The sequence below is a fragment of the Tasmannia lanceolata genome, unplaced genomic scaffold (genome assembly GCF_043159265.1).
Source record: "Tasmannia lanceolata isolate RefF3 unplaced genomic scaffold, GAP_Taslan_0.1 ptg000013l, whole genome shotgun sequence".
In the NCBI taxonomy this organism is placed as follows: Eukaryota; Viridiplantae; Streptophyta; class Magnoliopsida; order Canellales; family Winteraceae; genus Tasmannia; species Tasmannia lanceolata.
The window spans coordinates 20,131,265-20,152,572 of NW_027518690.1; the positions used below are offsets into that span (position 1 = coordinate 20,131,265).

The following is a 21,308-nucleotide window of genomic DNA, read 5'->3' on the forward strand; positions in this document are numbered from 1 at the left end:
CCCCTTGAAATTGGCGGTGAAACTGGGAATTTCTTCAGGAGGAACGACACTCTTGGGAATCGGAGAATCCTGATGATCTCTGGATTCAACTTTCCGCTTCTTATCACTCCGGGATCCGTGCCCCCTCTTCTCTCCTTCAACCACCGGCGGTGCAATTGCCGGAATTGTCGTGACCGGAACTACCATTTCCGGCGAACCAGTTCCCGCCGTCATCACCTTCTTCCCCTTTTGAGCTCCTCTTGTCCGTCTAGCTACTGATTCTCCAGCGTAATCGTAATGCCCCCTTTCCTCTTCCGATGGGGAGTTCACCTCTACCACCAGAATATCTGCCGCCAGTTGGTTTCCGATACCTGGTCTTTGAGACATCACCGGCGAATTAGAATGAGAAGGTTGAAGAGGAGAAGGGGAGAAAGAAAAAGAAATGACAAAAATGGCTTTTCCCCCCGCCTCTTATAACCACGCACAAGGCGGGAAAACCAGGCGTGATTTAATGATCTTGCCGGTTTTCGAAACCATATAGTGGGAAAACCAGGCGGGAGTTTAATGATTCCGCCGATTTTCGAAATTCGCGGTGAGGAAAGTGAGTGAAGACCAATTGGGGAATCATGCCTCATTATGAACCATCCCATAGGGAATCTACAGCTCATCAAGCGATGCGACGCTTCAATTTTACTCAAGTTCCCACTAAGGACGCTTCGACTCCATTATCGCCAATCAGTTAATTCAAATAGGTCGGTACCGGGCAACCTCTCAAAAGCTTAACTACTTTCTTGACCGCATAACGAGACAAGAAAGTAGGGGGGCAATATGTTAGGGGTAAAATCGGTATACCTGGTACCGACCCTCATACCATACCCTAACACACAACCGGGTCGATATAAACTCATATAAAAGGAACTATCGGTACCGACCCAACTGTCCCACCTAACAAGCCACTCATACGACACTCTCCAAGATCGGCGCCGACTCTAAAAAAGAATCAGACACGATTACGGAAATCTCGCCGTCAAGCGATTAATCCGGGTAACCGTTACGCCCTAGTTACGCCCAAGACACCCCATACGAATTCAAAAGTTCCCACCAAGACCTCAACGCCCCATCTCCTCCCAGAATTCCAGGGAATCACGCCTCCACGATTATAACCGCCGCCCATCATGCCCCACGTGGACAAAATCAAGGGCACGATTGGCGCCATGGACATCGTGGGTCTCCTCCCCTATGAAAGGGCGTCTACACACTCAACCAAGGGGATCGAATCCAATTCTCCTCCACTGGTTTGGTAACTTGTCTTGGCCCTCCTCTCATTCATCGTTCATTGTCTGTGTTGCCCATCCCTGACTTGAGTGGCGAAGTGGCCGCCCGGAGCCACAACTCCGGACCCACTGTCGCTTTTTCTGTGAGCACAGGATCACAGGCTCAACCAAGCTAGTACATGTAGTCGGATTTTGGGCACCATCACATACTAAAGTTAAAGTTTATCAACTACACCAGAACATTGCAAATCTTTGATGAGGGAAAAGTCCGATGGTCGAATATTATTCTATGTTATGGAGAGTCCCTATCAGCCTATTATCCCCTTTTGCTCCTCCTTTTCCTGACATGTAATTGACATGTTTGGAACATCTGCATCTGCTCACCAGCCTTACTATCTTCATCCATCTACTCATCATGCCTCACTATCTTCATCTTGCCCTTCTTGGACCATCGATTTGTGAGCCTTCGATACGTGATAGGTAAAACTACTAGTTTCTCTTCTTTTTCTCATTATTTTTGTAAAGTCAAAGTCAAGAGGTTCAGTTGAATTAGGAGTTTTATTGCAGAATGTAAGTAGTTTATTTGTAGTAGGATTAGATAAGAGTCCATGTAAAGGGAGAATAGGAGTCCTAGTATTAGGGTGAGTAGTATAATTAAAGGGATTTGAGTTAGTCACTATCAGGTGACATCTTACTTTTTACCAAGTTTTTTTAGCAGTAGACAACTAGGAGTAGGTTTTTACTCCCTCTTCTTTAGAATTTCGTGGGGAGTACTTTGCCTATAATTGTAAGGCCGTAGCTCCCATGCTTATGAATTGAATTTACATTCCTAAGCTTGGTGATACTTGCAAAGGATGTCGTTGTTAGTATTTGTGTTGATGTCTTTACATTCTGTCATCTTCTTTCTCTTTCTCTTTTACTTCTTGCTTTCAATTCTTTCTTCTCGTTACCATCTGTCTTTATTTTGTTTTTTTTCTTAGGCCTCCATCTGCAACTACGGTCACCTTACCAGTTCATCGGTTTACCCTGAAACACAACTCATATCCCGCCTTTTCCCCTTCCTTGCCCTGCGACATCTCTAAACCCACAACTAACCTCCCAGACACCATTAATCCTTGACCTGTCCTACAATTTCATCAGATCCAGGAACAGACAAACCTAAACCCCTTTAGCAATCTGCCGCCACCTTGAATCCCCTTTCTAAATGTCCCAGACCTAACACTAGCCAAAATTGAGTTTTCTTTCCTAAACCTAGTTAATCCCAGCCTCTAAAACTCACCCAGTTTCCAACTGTAAAGCCTGCGACCTTTACACCAGACCTCTACAACCTTTTAAACCCTTTAGAATTGTCTATCCTGACCTGGAACAAACCCTAAAACTTATTCTTCATCTCCTATACCTCTCTAATACCCAACAGTCCACTATCAACCCTGCAACAACTCTATTCTGATCCCTGGAGACTCACTGTACTGTTACAGTTCAATTTTGTGGACTGTTCTGCCTGCGAAATCCAAGACCAGCTCTATTCTGATCCCTGGAGACTCACTGTACTGTAACAGTTCAATTGTTAGAATAAGCCTATGAGTCTATGGGCAGTTTGGTCATTGTACTTCTCTTTTCATTATTATTAATAAATGAGTGAGGGGGAGATGCCCAACTCACTTTCTCTTTCTCTCTAATCTCTCTTGCAACATGGTATCAAAGCCCTAGGGTTTCTGATCCCTAAGGAAACTCCGTAGCCTCCATCTTCTTCCCCTCCCCGAAAACCCTAACCCTAATCCTCCATCATCTTCCTCCCTCATCCTAACCCTCATCCCCCCACCCCCACGCCTCTCTCATCCCCACGCCCCTTGAAACCTAACCCACCAGGCCTCCCCCCGCCCCTCTTCTCCTATGACGACACAACCCCCTCCGCCCCATCTGGACGTCTCCCTCTTCCTCCTACGACCCTTACCAGCCCCCCAGAAAATTACGCGACCCCTCTGATCTCTCACCCCCGTGTACCAGGAAAACTCAGGCCGGAAAAGTTTTTCCGGGGATTTTGGTTTTGCACCCCCCAAATTTTTCCCGGAATTTTTTTTTCGGGGCGGAAAAGTTTTTCCCGCATTTTATCCTTCTTACTGTCTTTTTTAGGATCTTTCGACTGGGAGGACGATTGGATCGGGTCGTGGGGTGGATGGCCTGTACCGTCTTGACTGCAGCCCTTCTTCATCAATCTTACACAGTTCCGTGGATGCCTTTCAGTGGCACTGTCGACTGGGTCACCCCTCCCTTCAGTGTCTCCGGCAGACATCTTTAGTTCCTAGTTCTATTTCTCATTTTCATTGTCAGCCTTGTGAACTCGCGAAGCATCATAGAGTGTCTTTCCCTTCCCGAGTCGTTACTAGGGTTGATAGTTTATTTTAGTTAGTTCATTGCGATGTATGAGGACCTTCTTGGGTCGCGTCAAATAATGGATTTCAGTACTTTGTGATTTTTTTTGATGATTACTTACGCATGACTTGGTTGTATCTTCTGAAAGACCGCTCTCAGGTCTTCTCTGCTTTGAAAAATTTTCATACTGAAATAAAAAATCAATTTAGTACTAATCTTAAATGCCTGCGTACTGATAATGCTCGTGAGGTTTTCTCTACTACTGATGGCTTTCAGGACTATCTCTCTTCTCATGGCATCCTTCATCAATCATCCTGTGCATACACTTCGCAGCAGAATGGCGTCACTGAAAGGAAACTGCGATATCTACTTGAAGTGGCGCTTTCAGATGCAGGTTCCTAAATCTTTTTGGTCTGACGCCATTCTCACTGCTTGTTTCCTGTCCAACCGTCTTCTGTCTTCGGTGCTTCGTGGTGATTCTGCATTTCACATAGTTTATCCACATCAGGACCCATTCCCACTTACGCCGCGTTTCTTTGGCTGCGTATGCTTTGTTCATCATTTGGGTTCTGGCCGTGATAAGCTAGATCCTCGTTCAGAACAGTGTGTTTTTCTGGGTTACTCTCGCACCCCAAAAGGATACCGTTGCTACAGTTCACGTCTACGCCGATTGTATGTATCAGCTGACGTCACATTTTTCGAATCAGAACCATTATTTAGCTCTTCCTTTGGTCCTTCCAATGTCAGATCAGAATTTTGAGGTGACTATTTCTCTTCCTGAGCTTTCTCCCATTCCTCCTCCTATTGCACATCCTCCTGCTTGCCCTCCTGGACAGGTCGACTCGTGTGCTCCCAGGGTGGATCGTCCACCTACTACAGTCCAATATAAATGTCGTCCATAGCAGGCACGCCCCTCGCACACCGAGAAATCGTCCTCACAGGCAGAGATCTTCTTACCCTCTCATAAGGTATCCGACTCTCCTATTGCTTTCCGTACTCGTTCCCATTCTACCGCTCACTCGCTTTCTAATTTCGTTTCTTATGATCGTCTAACTCTCCCTTTCAAAAGCTTTGTCTTGTCTATGTCTTCTGCTGTATTACCACAGTCTTTGGATGAGGCTCTCCTACACCCAGGCTGGCGAGCCGCAACGGACCTTGAAATGGGCACTCTTCAGTCCAACATCACATGGGATTTTGTCTCTCTCTCTGCAGGCGCTCGACCAGTTGGCTGCCGATGGGTATTCTCCATTAAGTATCTTCCTGATGGGACGGTTGATCGACTGAAGGCACGTCTGGTGGCAAAGGGTTACACTCAGACATTCGGTGTAGACTACCATGAGACGTTTTCTCCAGTTGCGAAGATACCTTCTGTCCGTATTCTACTCGCCCTCGCCGTTAATAATGGTTGGCCTCTTCACCAGCTAGATGTGAAAAACGCCTTTCTGCATGGTGACCTCCTTGAAGAGGTGTATATGGAGCAACCACCAGGTTATGTTTCTCAGGGGGAGTTGTCCTCATCTGTCTGTCGCCTCAGAAAAGCGATTTATGGGTTAAAGCAGTCACCACGTGCTTGGTTTGGCAGATTTAGTGAGGCAGTTATGAGGTTTGGTCTCAAACAGTGTGCTGTAGATCACTCAGTATTCAGCTATCAGTCCTCAGCATGATGCATTATGTTGATTGTATACGTCGATGACATCATTATTACAGGCAGTGACTTAGGGGGAATTCAAAAATTGAAAGACTTCTTACAAAAAGAATTTGCAACAAAGGACTTGGGACGTCTCAGATACTTTCTTGGGATAGAAATTGCGTACTTCTCTCGTGGTTTATCTCTATCTCAGAGGAAGTATGTTCTTGATTTGCTAGAAGAGACAGGAAATCTTGGTGTGAAACCAGTAGCTGCACCCATGGATCCAAATGTGAAACTGGTTCCAGAAGAGGGTGATTTGTTGAAAGATCCTGGTAGGTATAGAAAACTTGTGGGCAAGCTCATATAACTTACTGTTACTCGTCCTGATATATCTTATGCCGTTGGGGTAGTTAGCCAGTTCATGACCTCTCCTCGCACATCTCATTGAAATGCAGTGGTTCAAATTCTCAAGTATCTGAAGGGTGCTCCACGGAAAGGATTACTATTCAAACGGCATGGTCATACACGAATTGAGGGGTTCTCAGATGCTGATTGGGCTGGATCTCCTGCTGATAGGAGATCGACTACTGGGTATTGTACCTTTGTTGGAGGGGAAACAAGATGTTATTGCGAAATCAAGTGCAGAGGCAGAATATAGAGCCATGGCGCATAATACGACTGAGATTATTTGGTTGAGGTCACTCTTAACTGAGATTGGTATTGGGTTTCCCTCTCCTTCACAATTATATTGTGATAACAGGGCAGCCATCTATATTGCGACAAATCCTGTCTTCCATGAGAGAACTAAACATATCGAAGTCGACTGTCATTTCATTCGTCAGAGGATTCAGAAAGGGGAGATACACGTTGTATTCACTCGTTCTGTAGAACAATTGGCAGATATGTTCACATAGCCATTGAATAAATCCAAGCTGAGCTATATTTGTAACAAGCTTGGAATGTATGATTTATACATTCCAGCTTGAGGGGGAGTGTTAGAAAAAGCCTATGAGTATATGGGCAATTTGGTCATTGTACTTCTCTTTTCATAATTATTAATAAATGAGTGAGGGGGAGATTCCCAACTCACTTTCTCTCTAATCTCTCTTGCAACAAAAATGATAGCCAATTTTATAAAATAAGCCGACCAAGGTGTTCTCGTATTTTATAGCCATAACCCTACCGATTACCTTGCTATCATTCTAGAAGACATTTAAACCCTATACTCCTTGACTGTGACACATATTACACACTTCCATGGGTACTGTAAGTCTGTAACCAGGGATGGTTTAGGGACGACTCGTCGCTTCATTTGTATCTTTCTGGGAGCAAAAAAAGTCAATTTTTAAAAAAAAAGAAAAAAAGAAAAAAAAAGAAAATATATTACACACTTCCATCCCATAACAATCCCTGTACAAAAATGATAGCAGCCCAAAACTTATTGCCAATCCACAATTATGGAGGAAAACCTCTTATTCTACTGAAAATGGTCTCCTCACCTAGCCATGGAAAAGTTGAAGCTCTCGAAAATTTCTGTTTGGATCCGTTTCCAGACCTCCACCTTAAGTTTGGGACAGCCCAAGATCTCAGTAGGATAGCAAGCCTTGTTGGGAAACCCCTATACAACACCTAGAGGACAAGGTTTGTGTTGAAATCAATGGTGGGAAATCCCTCCCCGATACCATTCGTATCAGTACTCCAAACGATCCCATCATTCAGCCAATTGAGAACGATTGGAAACCTAAAACATGTAAGTTTTGAATTGATTTCAGCCATTTGAAAGAAGGATGCGAAAATCAGCCCATTGGTCATCTCAAAGAGACCAAGCAAGAATGAGGGCCGAAAACTCAATTGAAGAACAAAGAGGCAGAAACCGCCCCACAAGAAATTCCACCCATTGAAAGAAATCTGAATAAAAAAGAGATCCATATCAATGAACCAAAGAAGCATCTCCCCAAGCATCAAAGTAACATATTCACTGCATTCTAGAGGCTGAACCATCCTATATGGTGAAACGCCATCAGCTCAGCTCCCTTAGAAGAACACCCCCCCCCCCCCCCCCCCAACAAATAAATAAATAAAAAAACACCCACACCCACACCCACATCTTAATGGAGAATCCGGAAGTTGAGTTAGAAGATGATAGACCTCCAGGAACAACAGGGGCATTAAGTTCTTGTTATAGAGTCTTTCTCGAATCATTTGAGCCCTTTGTTTCCATATCTAGGACAGGGATGGTGATTTTCTTCCTTAAATGTATCATCTTTCTTTTCATTTAATAAACTGATAGGGGTCCCCGCCAAACCCCGGCTTACTTGCCAAAAAAAAATTCCGTTTCTTTCTTTCTTTCTTTTTTTGTTGAAAAAGGTGACTTTATTGATTATAATCAGCCATGTTAGAGAAGAGATGGAGAGGAGAAAGATGTGAGTTAGGGAAGACTCCCCCTCACATATGTATTTATATAAAGGAGAGAATAGTACAATGACAACTATGCCCTTTAGGCAATTACACACAATCTCTACGTCCAACACTCCCCCTCAAGCTAGAATGTAGATATTATACATTCCTAGCTTGCTACAAATATCATTTAACTTTGACTTATGCAAGGATCTGGTAAAAATATCTGCTAACTGGTCCATAGATCGAATGAAGGAAACATGTATCTCGCCCCTATGGAATCTCTAGCGAATAAAATGGCAATCAACCTCTATATGCTTGGTTCTCTCATGGAAGACACGATTGGTGGCTATGTGAATCGCAGCCTTATTATCACAATAAAGCTGAGCTGGAGAAGAAGAAGAAAAGCCAAATAAGCTCCCTATTCGTATGGGACATAGCTTGGTACTTTGCCTCGGTGCTGGACTTCAATACTATCTCTTGCTTCTTACTTTTCCATGACACTAGATTGGCGCCAATAAAAGTGCAGTAACCCGTGATGGATCTCCTATCTACTGGAGATCCTGCTCAATCTACATCACAAAATCCTTCCACCCTGACATGCCCATGTTTTTTGAATAGCAAGCCTTTTCGTGGTGCCCCTTTCAATTAGCGAAGAATCTGAACCACCGTTGCCCAGTGAGAGGTACATGGAGCACTCATAGACTGGATAACTACCCCAATTGCATAGGAGATATTTGGGTGAGTAATAGTGAGATAAATAAGCTTCCCAACCAGACGACGGTACCTGCCATGGTCATCCATCAAGTCTCCCTCTTCTGAAAGCAACTTGGTGTTTGGATCCATGGAACACCAACGAACTTCACCCCACAAATCCAGTCTCCTCTAACAGATCTAGCACATATTTTTGCCGAGAAAGGGAGAGGTTGCTGCCAGAATAAGCTACCTCAATTCTTAGAAAATACCGTAGGCGACCAAGGTCCTAAGTGGAAAATTCTGCCTGCAGGAAGATCTTTAGTCTCTGTATGCCAACTGTATCACTGCCTATAATAATAATGTCACATGTCCAGCCTCAGAGTGAAAACTAAAGACAGATTGATCAATTGCACATTGCCTCATGGCAAATCGCATGACAACATCACTGAATCACCCAAACCATGCTCTAGGAGACTGTTTGAGACCATACAAAGACTTGCGCAACCTGCAAACTGAGGAGGACATCACCCCCTGAGCAACATATCCGGGAGGTTGCTCCATGGAAACCTCCTCAGTCAAGTCACCACGAAGGAAGGCATTCTTTACATCAAGCTGATAGAGGTGCTAGTTGCGGTTGACAGCAAGAGAGAAAAATCATGACAAGGAATTTTGGCAATGGGGGTGAAAGTCTCCATGTAATCAACACTGAATGTCTGTGTGTAACCTTTGGCGACAAGCCGCGCCTTAAGGCGCTCAACGGTACCGTCTGGTAAATGCTTGATGGTAAACACCCATCTGCAGCCAACGTATGGGCCCCAAGGGAGGGGAACTAGATCCCATGTATGATTGGAGCGAAGAGCAGCCATCTCAGCCTCTATAGCAGCCCATCAGCCCGGATGAGCAAGGGCCTCGGGAACCGACCTGGGTAAAGAAACAGAAGACAAAGAAGAAACAAAACCACGAAATATAGGAGTGAGATGATCATAGGAAACGATAGAAGAAATGTGGTGAGCGGTCGTACGAGACCGGGTACGTGATGCAATCGGGGAATCAACTGACCCACCAGAAGGAGGTAAAAGAGGTACCTGAGAGGAGGAGAACGGGATCTCCGGCTGTGAGGGTGCAATCTCGGGCGGCAGGGGATGAACATCGTGTTGCTGATAGGTCCGTGTAATGGGAGGAGGAGGAGGAGGCAAAGAAGGAGACTCAACAGGAGCAAGAATGACAAGAATAGGAGGAGGCAAGGAAGGAGACTCAATAGGAGCAGGAATAACAGGAGGAGGGAGAGGAAGGGGAGTAAGAGGATCATGAAAAGGAGGGTCACTTGCAGCAGGAGCAGAAAAGAAGGAAACCGACTCAAAGAAGGTGACATCGGCCCAGGTGAATATTCTGCGCAGCCGAAGGCTATAGCATCTATAGCCCTTCTGGGTACGGGAGTAGCCCAGAAAGACACACTCCTCTGCCCGAGGATCAAGCTTATCCGAGCCGGGAGAGAGGTTGTGTACAAAACAGATACAATAAAAAACCCGGGGGATAAGAGGGAAGGGATCACCCTCAGGATGGAGAATCGAGAACGAAGAGGAGCCATCCAGCACGGAGGATAGAAGGCAATTAGCAAGGAAGCAGGCTGTAAGAGCCGCATCACTCCAATAGGACTTAGGAACGTGCTTCTAAAAGAGGAGCGGGTAATGTCAAGAAGATAATGGACCTTCTTCTCAGCTATACCATTTTGCTGGGAGGTGTAGGCACGGGAGGACTGATGAATGATGCTGTGGGAGGATAAAAATATGCTGAACTCAGTAGAAAAGTACTCACTTGCGTTATCAGTGCTTTAACATTTAAGGGTGCAGTTATTAGTTAGTGATCTCAGCATAAAAGGTGTGAAATGCATGAAAAACTTGAGAGCGGTCTTTTAATAAATATAACCAAGTTACACGAAAAAAATCATCCACAAATATGATAAAATATCTGTATCCAAAAAGAGATATAGTCCTCGAGGGACCCCATACATCAGAATGTACTAAATCAAAAGGACACGAGACTCGACTAAGGATCCTAGAGGGGAAAGACACACGATGGTGTCTCCCAAGTTGACAAGATTCGCAATTAAAAGGCTAAAGAGGAGATGACACAACAGGTGTCTGCCGAAGCTTCTGGAGAGGGGGGGGGGGGGGGGGTGGCCAAGACGACAATGCCACAAGTACGAGTCGACGGAGCTGTACAAAACAACAAGGGGCGAAGCACCATCGAGGCGATAGAGTCCATCCACCTCATGGCCCGAGCCAATCGTCCTCCCAGTCATGAGATCCTGAAAAACATAGTACGACGAAAAGAATGAGACAACAGTTAAGTTTCTTAGTAATTTTTTACCATTCAAAAAAAAAAAAAGATTCTTAGTAATTTGATAAACAGAAATTAAGTTGAAAGGAGACTTAGGGATACAGATGACAGAAGATAAGGTAAAACCTGATTGTGGAGACAGAGTATTAATACCAGTGATGTGTGTAGAGGTCCCATCAGCTAAGCAGAAGGAAATGGGCAAAAAGAACTAAGGGAAGATGCATTACCAGTCAGATGGTTCGAGGCCCATGAATCAATAATCCAGGAGCTGGAGCTAGTAAGGAGAGAGGCCGGTGAACTACCCGGCTGAGCAAAACCGGTAGTAGGCGGGTGACTGCTGAGTCAAAGACGCTGCAACTCGTCGTAGTCCGCCATGGAAATAGTAAAAGTATCACTCGTAGGGGCGGAAGGAACATCAAGAGGATCAACAACAGTAAGGTAGGCAGCGCGGGAGGGACGGAGCTCCGGGTGAAGAGTATAGCAAATATCAACATGATGGCCCTCCTGCCAATAGTGAGTACAATAGGAACGGACAAGGCCATCAGCACCGCGACCACCACCAAAACTGTGGCCGCTACCACCACGGTCCCTGCTACGGCCGATCAAACTACCACCAAGGCCAGAATAGAAGCCGCGGTCATAGGCAGCAAAGGCGGAGCCCTCGGCTGGAAGAACCGTAGAAGAGGCACCCGAGAAACACTGTTGAGCATGCGAATAAATCTCTGTGAGTGATGGAAGCAAACTGGAGCCGAGGAGCTGCTGATGAAACGGTAAAAACTCTGGCCCTAGGGACTCTAGAAAGTGAACAGTATCACGTTGCCGAGTAAGAACAGTCAGATCAGTGGTCAGGGGCATGCAGGCGTCGAGCTGATGACATAGTGGGGTAAAGCGGTTGTAGTGATCAGATAGAGAGGCATCGCCACGCTGAAGACGTATCCACTCAGAATACGTGGAGCAGATGCGAGTGGGGTTTTCAACCCAGAATAAATGATAGAAGCATGATCCCAGATGGCCTTGGAGGTCCGCAAGGTCATCATCGGTCTATCTACCTGGGGGGTCATACTCTACCACAGAAGAGTACAGATGAGGGCATCATCCTGCCGCCACCTATCATAGGAGGGATCCGAGGAAGGAAGAGGATCCCGCTCAATGAGAGACACCTTAACTCGAGCGAGGAGGAAGGTCTCAATAGCTAGACTTCAACTCAAGTAGTTGAAGCATCTGTCTATATACCTGGGGGGTCATAGTCTGCCACAGAAGAGTACAGATGAGGGCATCATCTTGCCGTCACCCATCATAGGAGGGATCCGAGGAAGGAAGAGGATCCCGCTCAATGAGAGACACCTTACCTCGAGCGAGGAGGTAGGTCTCAATAGCTAGACTTCAACTCAGGTAGTTGAAGTCGTCAAGTCGCTCAGATGTCATTTGTGAGAAAGTGTGTTCCACAAACAGAGAGTAGGAGGAAGGTGTATAACTCGAAGAAGAAGCTGGCGCCGGAGTGGAGTGGGTGTCAATAAGAGAGGGGCTGGCCGAAGGAGGATCCGTAACACCTGGGGGATCCATGACAAAAGACGGAAGAATGACAAGGGATATGAGAGGCTCTCAAGCACACCGGCAAACCAAGAGAAGGAGAACCAAGATAAAGAAAACAAAGGTAGATCGGAAAGGTCAATAGTGGGGATCGCGGCTCCGAAAAGAGACAACTAAGGAAGAGGGCATGAGAGAGATAGAGAGAGCCTTGAAGACATGAATAAGAATATGTAAGAAATCGGAGCCGCGAATAGAAGAGAAGAAGGATAAAAAAGGAATTAAAACATGAGGAAAGAAAAAGGAGGATGAGAATTGGGGTGTAAGGAAAAGAGAGAGAGAAGAGGGAAGTAGGGTAGGACAGTTAGGGTTGAATGAGAAAGAGAGAGAGAGGAGTGGGCGTGGGTGTGGGGAGGGGGGGGGGGGGGGGTATACGGCGTGGGGGTGGTGTATACGTAGGGGATGGCATGGGGTTACGGTGCGGTGTGGGCCCATGTACGGGTAGGGGAGGGGTTTACGGGCAAGGTTTTAAATTTCGACCGAAATCCGAATTTCGGGTTTTGATGGAGAACGAAACCGAAATTGGGAAAAGTGGAAACGTTACAAAATTTCGATCGAAATTTCGTTTCTCCCGAAATTTAAGGAATATCTCCAAAAAAATACTTTTTTATTGATTATTTAATATTATCCCAAAATTTCAGGGATTTTGTCGAAATTTCGTACCCCCTAAAATATTGCTTTACTGTATTTCGATGCCGAAATTTTGGGTGAGGACGGAAACGCATTCCGAAACCGAATTTAAAACCTTGTTTACCGCCGGGGGGGGGGGGGGGGGGGGGGAGGGGTGGCATGGTGGTTACGGGAGAGGGGTGGGGTTGACGGGAGAAAAGGGGGTTGTCTGTAATAGGGTTTACGGAAGAGGGGTTTATGGGAGAGGGGTGGGGTCGACAGGAGAGGGGGGTTGGGAGTTGGGGATGGAGAGAAGGAGGGAGTTTGGTGAAGGGGTCGGCGATGGTGGTCCCCAAGGATCAAAACCCTAGGGCTCTGAGAGGAGATGGAGAGGAGAAATATGTGAGTCAGGGAAGGCTCATTTTCACATATGTATTTATATAAAGGAGAAAAGAGTACAATAATAACTATGCCCTTTAGGCAATTACACACACAATCTCTACTTCCAACAAACCATATAGATCGACCGATGAAGGGGACAAGGTGTTCCCCAATCACCAGATGAAGTACATATGTGAGACTATACAAGATATAAATTCTTTGAAACTGCTTCCTAGAGCGCCTGAGCGGAAATGGGTCAAAGCTCTTCCACATGGCTTGCATCCACTCTGGCTTTTGCTAGCTTGTCGGCCTTATCATTAGCGGACCTGTAAGTATGCAAGAAACGGGGGCGAATGACCTTGCGACAGTCCCGAATTTCCTAAATGTTGTTAGAGAGTTTCCAAGGACCGGGGGCTTGTCCACTCGCCCAAGCAATGACGAGTAACATACCACTTAAGTCCATTCAATAAAGCTTTTGTTTCCGCCTCATTGGATTCACATATCCCAGCCGGGCCTGAATATGAAAAAATTAATATTACCCTCTGCATCACAAATGAGATCTCCTGTTGGACCCGATTTACCTCTAGCACTGCCATCAAAATTGAGCTTGAACCAGCCACTAATGGGTGGCTTCCAAGATGGTGAAGGACGTCCTTTGACTCTTTTATCCCAAATGATCACCAGTCAGTCTTTTATAATCTCGTCCACAGAGTATGATGCCAAGAGATAGGATGATTTTTCCCGGGCTATGAGATCAATCCTAATCTCCAATATGATCCTGTGGATACTTTTTTCATTATCTTCAAAGATTCTCCTATTTCTTTCTTGCCAAATATGCCACAGAATAGCGAATGGTACCTTACTCCTAAGGGATCGACTTGCCTCACCGAAGGGGCTACTAAGCCAATATAGCAGGGTTATTGAGATGGATGTGTAGAGAACCCATGAAAAACCAAAACTCCTTATAATTGCCCACCACCCAGCCGATGAGAAGGGGCAATGGAGGAGGACATGGTCCAAGGAATCTTCTGCCGCTTTACATAGGTACGTTATTGCTATAGACACCCTACGTCTCTCGAGGCGGTCACATGTGTTTACCCGCCTATGAGCCACCATCCATGCGAAAGCTGCCATCCGGGGTGGGGCAAACGGTCGCGAAACGATGGAAAATTTGGATTCCAGCCTGTTGCCGTACACTAATCTAAAAAAAAAAAAGATCGGACGGGAAAATACCCGAGGTATTTGAGGTCCAAATCCGACGATCCTGACACACAGGAGAGTAATACTGTGACTCGAGAAGAGATACCAGTTGGGCGAGCCTCAAAACCTCCTGGTCCAGGACCAGGAGGTTTTGAGGCTTATCTGTTGGATGCTAGCCGATAAAGGTAGGAGAAAGCATGCATGGCTCAGAGGGGAGTCCCCTAGCCAGAGGTCTATCTAGAAATAGCCCAGATTTCTTGCACATAGAGCTTATACAGCCTTCCCTTATATCACTGCTTACATCTTTATCCTATCTGAAATTTACGTACCTTTTTCCCTGAAATAACCCCACTTCTATCACCATTACAGATTTGTCCAGATCCGTATGACCTTCCTAAACTCTTTTTTTAATCCTGCTTTCTAACCCTGCCCAAAAATTCTTATTGAGATTTTTGCTTTCCAGACTAGAGAGGAAGCTTATCTCAGTTGGCTATCCTACATCAATCAGAGCTACACATATACTGTCTTCCCTTATCTTTCCTACGTCAACTTGGCATCAGAGTTTCCTACCCTAGAATCTTCCCTTATCCATCCTGCATCACCAATGTAGATTGAAATGTATGGAATGAAACAACTTGTTTGCTTATGTTGATGTCATTCCATCTACTTGGCTTGACAAGGGAGCTTATTTCACATTTCAATCCTACTTCAGATTGGAATTCCTTTCGAATAAAGCTGCAAGTGCCTTTTCATTGCAAAAGGATATTTCTCCTTTATCAACCTGTTTGGATACTCTGCAGTGTTTTCTACATCAAAGTTCATAATGGATGATTAAGTCCTAGTTGTACTAAGTTATAACCTTACTTGCATTTTTGTCGCTTTCATTTATTTATTTTTTTACTTCTAATGTTCTCTTTATTGATACTTAAATATTTATATGCAGATTCTATGAGTGGAAAAAGGTTGGATCAAGAAAGCAGCCATACTACATACATTTTAAGGATCAACAACCTCTAGTGTTTGCTGCTCTTTATGATTCTTGGAGGAATTCTGAAGGTAAAAAAAGAATGTTCTTTATTTGTTTGTAGATGTAAGATCTTGTGGCATTAGACCCTATTTTGTTGTAAATCTGTTTTTTGAACACTTATTATATCGTCAATAACCATTTGAAACGGTATTAAATTTGTTAGAAGGCATCCGCTTCTCGATGATATACTTGGGGCAAAATGAGGATATAAAATTATCAGTAAAGACCTTAATAAGGTGATGCCTATACCGAGTGGCTGGTTTTGATGTGGGCCTTTAGTTTGTGGAGATCATAAGTCAGGGAACTGGATTTAGTGGTTCACATCTGATGCAAATCAGTGGGCCTAGAGCCGCCTCGAACTCCCTCTCAAAATCCATTGTCGAAGAAGAACAGAGGCCATAAATAGGCTATATTGGTGACATGACCATGATGTCATGCTGCTGCGCTAGTCGAATGGAAAATTATTATGCTATAGATAAAAGGTGTTCCTAACTATTTTTACATGAAGTGACAAAGATGCCCTTTTGTGGTAATGCAAACTAATAATTTAACTTGTGTTCCTCATAATAATTTTGTTTGGTCAGTTCTTTGTATCTTGTGGTTCTCATAGTTATACATGCTTATTGCAGGGGAGATTGTCCATACATTCACCATTTTGACAACTTGTTGCTCATCATTATTGCAGTGGCTTCATGGTAAGTATGCTACTTTTGTAGCTTGTTCTAAATTGACTTATCTTAATGTTTTTTTTGAATTGATTTTTTTTTTAATGGGAGGTATTTTTTTTTTTTTTTTGGGAATGATTCAATAGATAATTTTCCGCTCACTATTTTTACTTGGTCCAATCTAAAGGAGCTCCATAACATTTGTATGTCATAACATTTGTCATGGTATAAAGTCTATTTTCTTGTATTAAGTGTGTGTGTCTGTGTGCTTTTCCTTTTCCTTTAGTGTGTGTCTGTGTGCCGACCTGAGTAACATGTCACATGCTGTGACATGGTATCGGAGGATGCGATCTGGCGTTCTTTCCTGTCCTAGCCACCATACAAGAGCAGGTCTGAAAGGAAGGGACTGGTTTCATCTCCAAATCAGTTCTGATCACTTTGTTCTCCTGTTTCCATATCTAAATCAGACCGGATCTCAATGTTACAGTGGACTAGAATATATATATTCCCACAGTAACCATCATATGATGTTTAAGTTTGCAAAAGTACTCAATACAGATAGCGCCATTTCTTTTTGTTTCCAGATCCTGTTTTCACACTTATAAAGTGGGTTTTATCATATGTAAATGTTTTCTGTAACTATGTTTCGTATTTTTTTAAACATTTTAGATTTCCAATATACCTAATCATTTGATTGCTGCCCTGTACTAAATTACAGATAGAATGCCTGTCATCTTGAAAAACAAGGAATGTATTGATGAATGGCTGAATGGTTCTCCTTCGACAAAATTCGAAAAATTCCTTGAGCCATTTGAGGATCCCTCTCTGGTAAGAGCTTTGTGAAACCAACAATATCCGAGTATGTCATGTTCTATTTCCATGATGTCCAAATGCAAACCCGTTTTATTCTATTTCTCAGTAAAATCATTCATGTACAATTTAGTTCTTATTGCCTTATTTCATTTGTACATATCATCTTAGCCTCTTCTACTTGAGCTATCACTGGCTTGTTTTCTTTTTGGGTCTTCACTCTTTTTTTCTGGCTCCCCCAAATTGTATAAGACTCTGAGTCTATACCTCTCTTTCTATAGGTTTGGTACCCTGTGACACCTGAAATGGGTAAACCTTCTTTCAATGGACCACAGTGCATCAAGGAGGTGAGACTGAATTCCCTGTAATTTCTTTTTACTCTTTAGATGCTATTCAGGCCTACATCACAAATATCGTTCTCAGGAATTTCTTGTCAAGGGAAAATATTGTGATATATTATTATTTTTTATTTTATTTTCAGTTTTATATCGGGAAAAAATGCTAAAATAAAATTATTTAGAAATATATAAATTAAGAAAAAATATCATGATATTATCGCGGTAAATGAAAATATCATGCCTATAAAAAAACATGAAAATATAGTTATGTTTCTTAAATTCTTGGGATTATTTTGGGATTTTTTTGTTCTATCAAAATATCACCATAAAATCACTATATTTTGAAAATATTGGAGGTACTTGTGACATAGATTCAGACTGCTGCCAACCTTACTGCATGCCGAAGAATCTGCTACTGCAATTTAAGAAAAATCATACATACTGCATCATTTTCTACAGATAAAGACTGCGGAGAAGAACTCAATCCAAAACTTCTTTTCAAAGAACAGAACTGAGAATAAACATGAGTCAGAGCCAGACGTAAAAGATTCACCCAAAGTATCTGTGCTAACCATTGCATCTGAGAGCTTGAAAGAGGAACTCATTACTGAAGAAAATGAGGAACTGACAGTTTCCAAAGGGGCTAAATCCGAAGTTTACCCTCTACGAAACAAGGGAGATGAAAAGTGCAGCACCAAAAGGGACTTTGAGCAATTTGCAACTGATTTGAAGCCACCCATTAACAATTCTGAGAAGGTGCACATTGATTCATCAAAGAAAAAGAGGAACGTTGGGGATGGACAGTCAACACTATTATCGTACTTTGGAAGGAAGTAGATTTCGTCCATCAACATGCAGGTACATGCATATCTAAAATATATGTTTGGAGACAACAAATGTTTTTTTTTGTTCAAGGTGCAATTTGAGTTGGGTTGGGTTGAGCTTTTGGTAAAAAATGAGTTGGAATCAACTCGAACCCGACCTGATTTTATACTAAAGCTCAAATCGAATTCCCAAAAATTGACCCGAGTTCCACAACTATTTTTTGTTGTGTCCTCTTGTACCGGAGAAAGATGCTTCTACTTTGTCAGATAAGTGCAAGGAGAGGTGTTTCCTGTCACTTTGTGTAAAGGTGTATATAGTTGGGAAAATAGTTCTTGCTAACATTTCATATAGTTTATGTACTTCCTAACCATTTTGCTATGACAATTGAAAGGTGCTCCGGCAAATACTATTGGTAAGAAACTGGGGATTTGGGAAGATTTGAGATTTGGTGTAATTTTTGGGGGTTCCCTTATGATTTTGAGAGGTATTTGAATGGGATCTTTGGTCTTGGTTTATGTATGGAACAATTTCGCCAGTGGAATGGGTTCAAATATTGATTTAGGCTACCCTAGGCTCGATCTTTCGAATCGGGTCACCCACTAGAATGCGATCGAAGAGAGCGTGGTTGATCTTTGCCCTGTGTATTGTCATTTCTCAAGATTCATAGAAACCTCTGATACTTAAGGGCCTGTTTCGATTGCATCGATTGCAGGAAAAATTGGAAAAGTTTGAGAAGGAAAAATGTTTCTAACATTTTCTATTTTTTCTACGCAAAAAAACATAATTGAATAAGCCCTATTCAATTTTAAGTAGCGGGCCTTCAACTTACATGATATACCTCTACATTTTTTTTCCCGAATGGTTGATATCAACATTAACCATAATTGTATCAATTCCCTCAAAAAAATTTCCTAAGAATTTTTCCTATCAGGTAGGGTTTTTTTTTTTGTGCAATCCAAGAAGGGCCTTAAATAATTTGGATGTGGCAAGACGATCATCCACAACTCCTGATTGGTTTGTTTGGTTGTTCAAGACCTTAAAGCCACAGGCAAGACGGTAGAGATCTCCCGAATGACAATGGAGCCGTTTGATATCCCTCACATCACATATACATGAGCTACTAGTAGAGGGGGATTGAACTGTTGGGTATATAATATAACCCATGTATGTTCTAATATAAGCCCAATAGATAATGGACCGGTGTAGTGGGCCTATTTGGGCTAGAGTCCACTAACCTATTAAAACCCTAGTGTATCTCTATATATAGGGGCTGGAGGCAACAAACTTGGTATTCCAAATTTGATACCTTGGGTGTAATGCTTCAAGCAACCTCTTGCTTGACCTAATTCCTCCAACAATCTTAAAGCATTACACGTGGGTGGGTTACAAACCCTCGTGAATCGAGTTTCTTGTTACAACTCTCTTGGGTTCGGTTCTTGGAATTCAGCTTTGGTTTACGATTCGGTTCTCGGATTGGGTTCTCGCGCTTCGCCAATTAGGTGCACTCTTTCCAATTTTTTAGTTTTCTCTAAATTAATACAATGAAAAGTAGGGGTGTTCATTATTCGGTTTTAACCGAAATAACCGACCGAACCGAATTCGTTCGGTTATTTCGGTTCGGTTGGAAGATCAATCGGTTCGGTTTCGGTTTTCATGGATGCCAAATTTCGGTTTTCGGTTTCGGTTTCGGTTTTGAGTGGAAAAAAATCGGTTAACCGAAATAACCGAAATAATGATAAAAATCATTATTTTTTTAAAAAAAAGTGTGATACGGGCACTCCAAAGGATGATCAAAACCGTTCATTTGATTGATCACAACTTAATTAGGTTGTGCTCCAAAAATCATTTCGATTGGATGATCCTAGCCCTCCGATCGAAACCAAGATTTTGCATTTTTCCCTATTTTTTTCCCACTATTTGGTTATTTGGTTTATTCGGTTATAACCGAATAAACCGAATTGTTAATCGGTTCGGTTTCGGTTCGGTTTTGAAAATTTTCGGTTCGGTTTCGGTTACCGAAATTTGATAACCGAAATTATTTCGGTTATCAGGTTTCGGTTACCGAAATTTGATAACCGAAATTATTTCGGTTATCAAATTTCGGTTATTTCGGTTCGGTTATAACCGAATAACCACCCCTAATGAAAAGAGTTCTCTTCCATTTGAGATGGTCAAACTTCAGTCCTTTGGTGGGTCTGAATTTAATTCATGGAAGCAAAAGACTCACTTCGGTATAAAATATATGAATTGTTTTTTACACCGTTTTGAGTACCTTTGCTACGACGACTAAAGAAGTTGATGCATCTCAATGGCATTCTTTTAAAACTAAAATGTATAGGAAAAATGTGCAAGTGAGATTGGATGCTCTTAAACGATTCATTCGAATCGAAGATGAAAATCGAGCCAGGAATAGTTTGGAGATGGTTAGACAGCAACAATCTGCTGCTAACGCAGTATCAAAATCTAAGAAATTTCCTTAGAAATCAAAGTCACCTAAAAGTGACCATCCCAAGTTGGAGGCCAAAAAGACGATCTTTTGAAAAAGGAAGGGCAAGTGCCATAACTGTGGGAAATGGAGTCACTTTGCAACAGACTGTCGGCTACCTAAGAAGGCTAAATCTGACACACCACAGAGGGAAGCTCATATGATGGTGGGCAGTGCTGAGCCTAAAGGTTTCGTTGCTATGTTGGGCAACGGTAAGGCCAGTACTTCTTCGGACTGGTGGTTAGATACATGAGCCACTTGTTATGTTTGTAATTCCAAGAAACTACTAGTTGATGTTGTTGCCGTGAAAGAGATCGTTACAGTGGCTAGTGGAGCTGGAGCTGAGGCAGAGGTGACGCACACTGGAACTGCGAACCTGGTCCTCTCTTCAGGTAAAATACTAACTTAAAAAAATGTTAAAGTAGTTCCTGCTATTCAAAATAATTTAATTTCTATTAGTCTTTTAGACAATGCTGGCATGTGTTCATCTTTTTTGGGTGGTAGAGTAACTTTAACTGTTAACTCTTATTATTTTGGCTGTGCTTTCTTAATCGATGGTCTGTATAGATTGAGCTTAGCAAATGAAACCGTTAGTCAGGTTAGTTCCACTTTGATTGATCCTAAGTTGTTACACACTAGATTGGGACATGTGAACTATAGGGAAATGGTCACACTTGCTAAAACTCATACTA

At 43.0% G+C, this 21,308-nt stretch overlaps 1 protein-coding gene across 2 annotated transcripts in view; it reads left to right on the top strand.

Annotated features, from left to right (window-relative positions):
• Positions 1 to 18,573, top strand: part of LOC143890897 (embryonic stem cell-specific 5-hydroxymethylcytosine-binding protein) — a 37,402-nt gene extending 18,829 nt beyond the window's left edge. For both annotated transcript variants that reach the window (XM_077395580.1, XM_077395581.1), the window contains exons 4-8: positions 15,410 to 15,522; positions 16,123 to 16,188; positions 16,877 to 16,986; positions 17,250 to 17,315; positions 17,766 to 18,573. In XM_077395580.1, coding sequence (XP_077251695.1) covers positions 15,410 to 15,522; positions 16,123 to 16,188; positions 16,877 to 16,986; positions 17,250 to 17,315; positions 17,766 to 18,143 — 733 coding nt within the window. In that variant the 3' untranslated portion in view covers positions 18,144 to 18,573. The remainder of the gene's footprint in view (positions 1 to 15,409; positions 15,523 to 16,122; positions 16,189 to 16,876; positions 16,987 to 17,249; positions 17,316 to 17,765) is intronic.
• Positions 18,574 to 21,308: the final 2,735 nt, after the last annotated feature.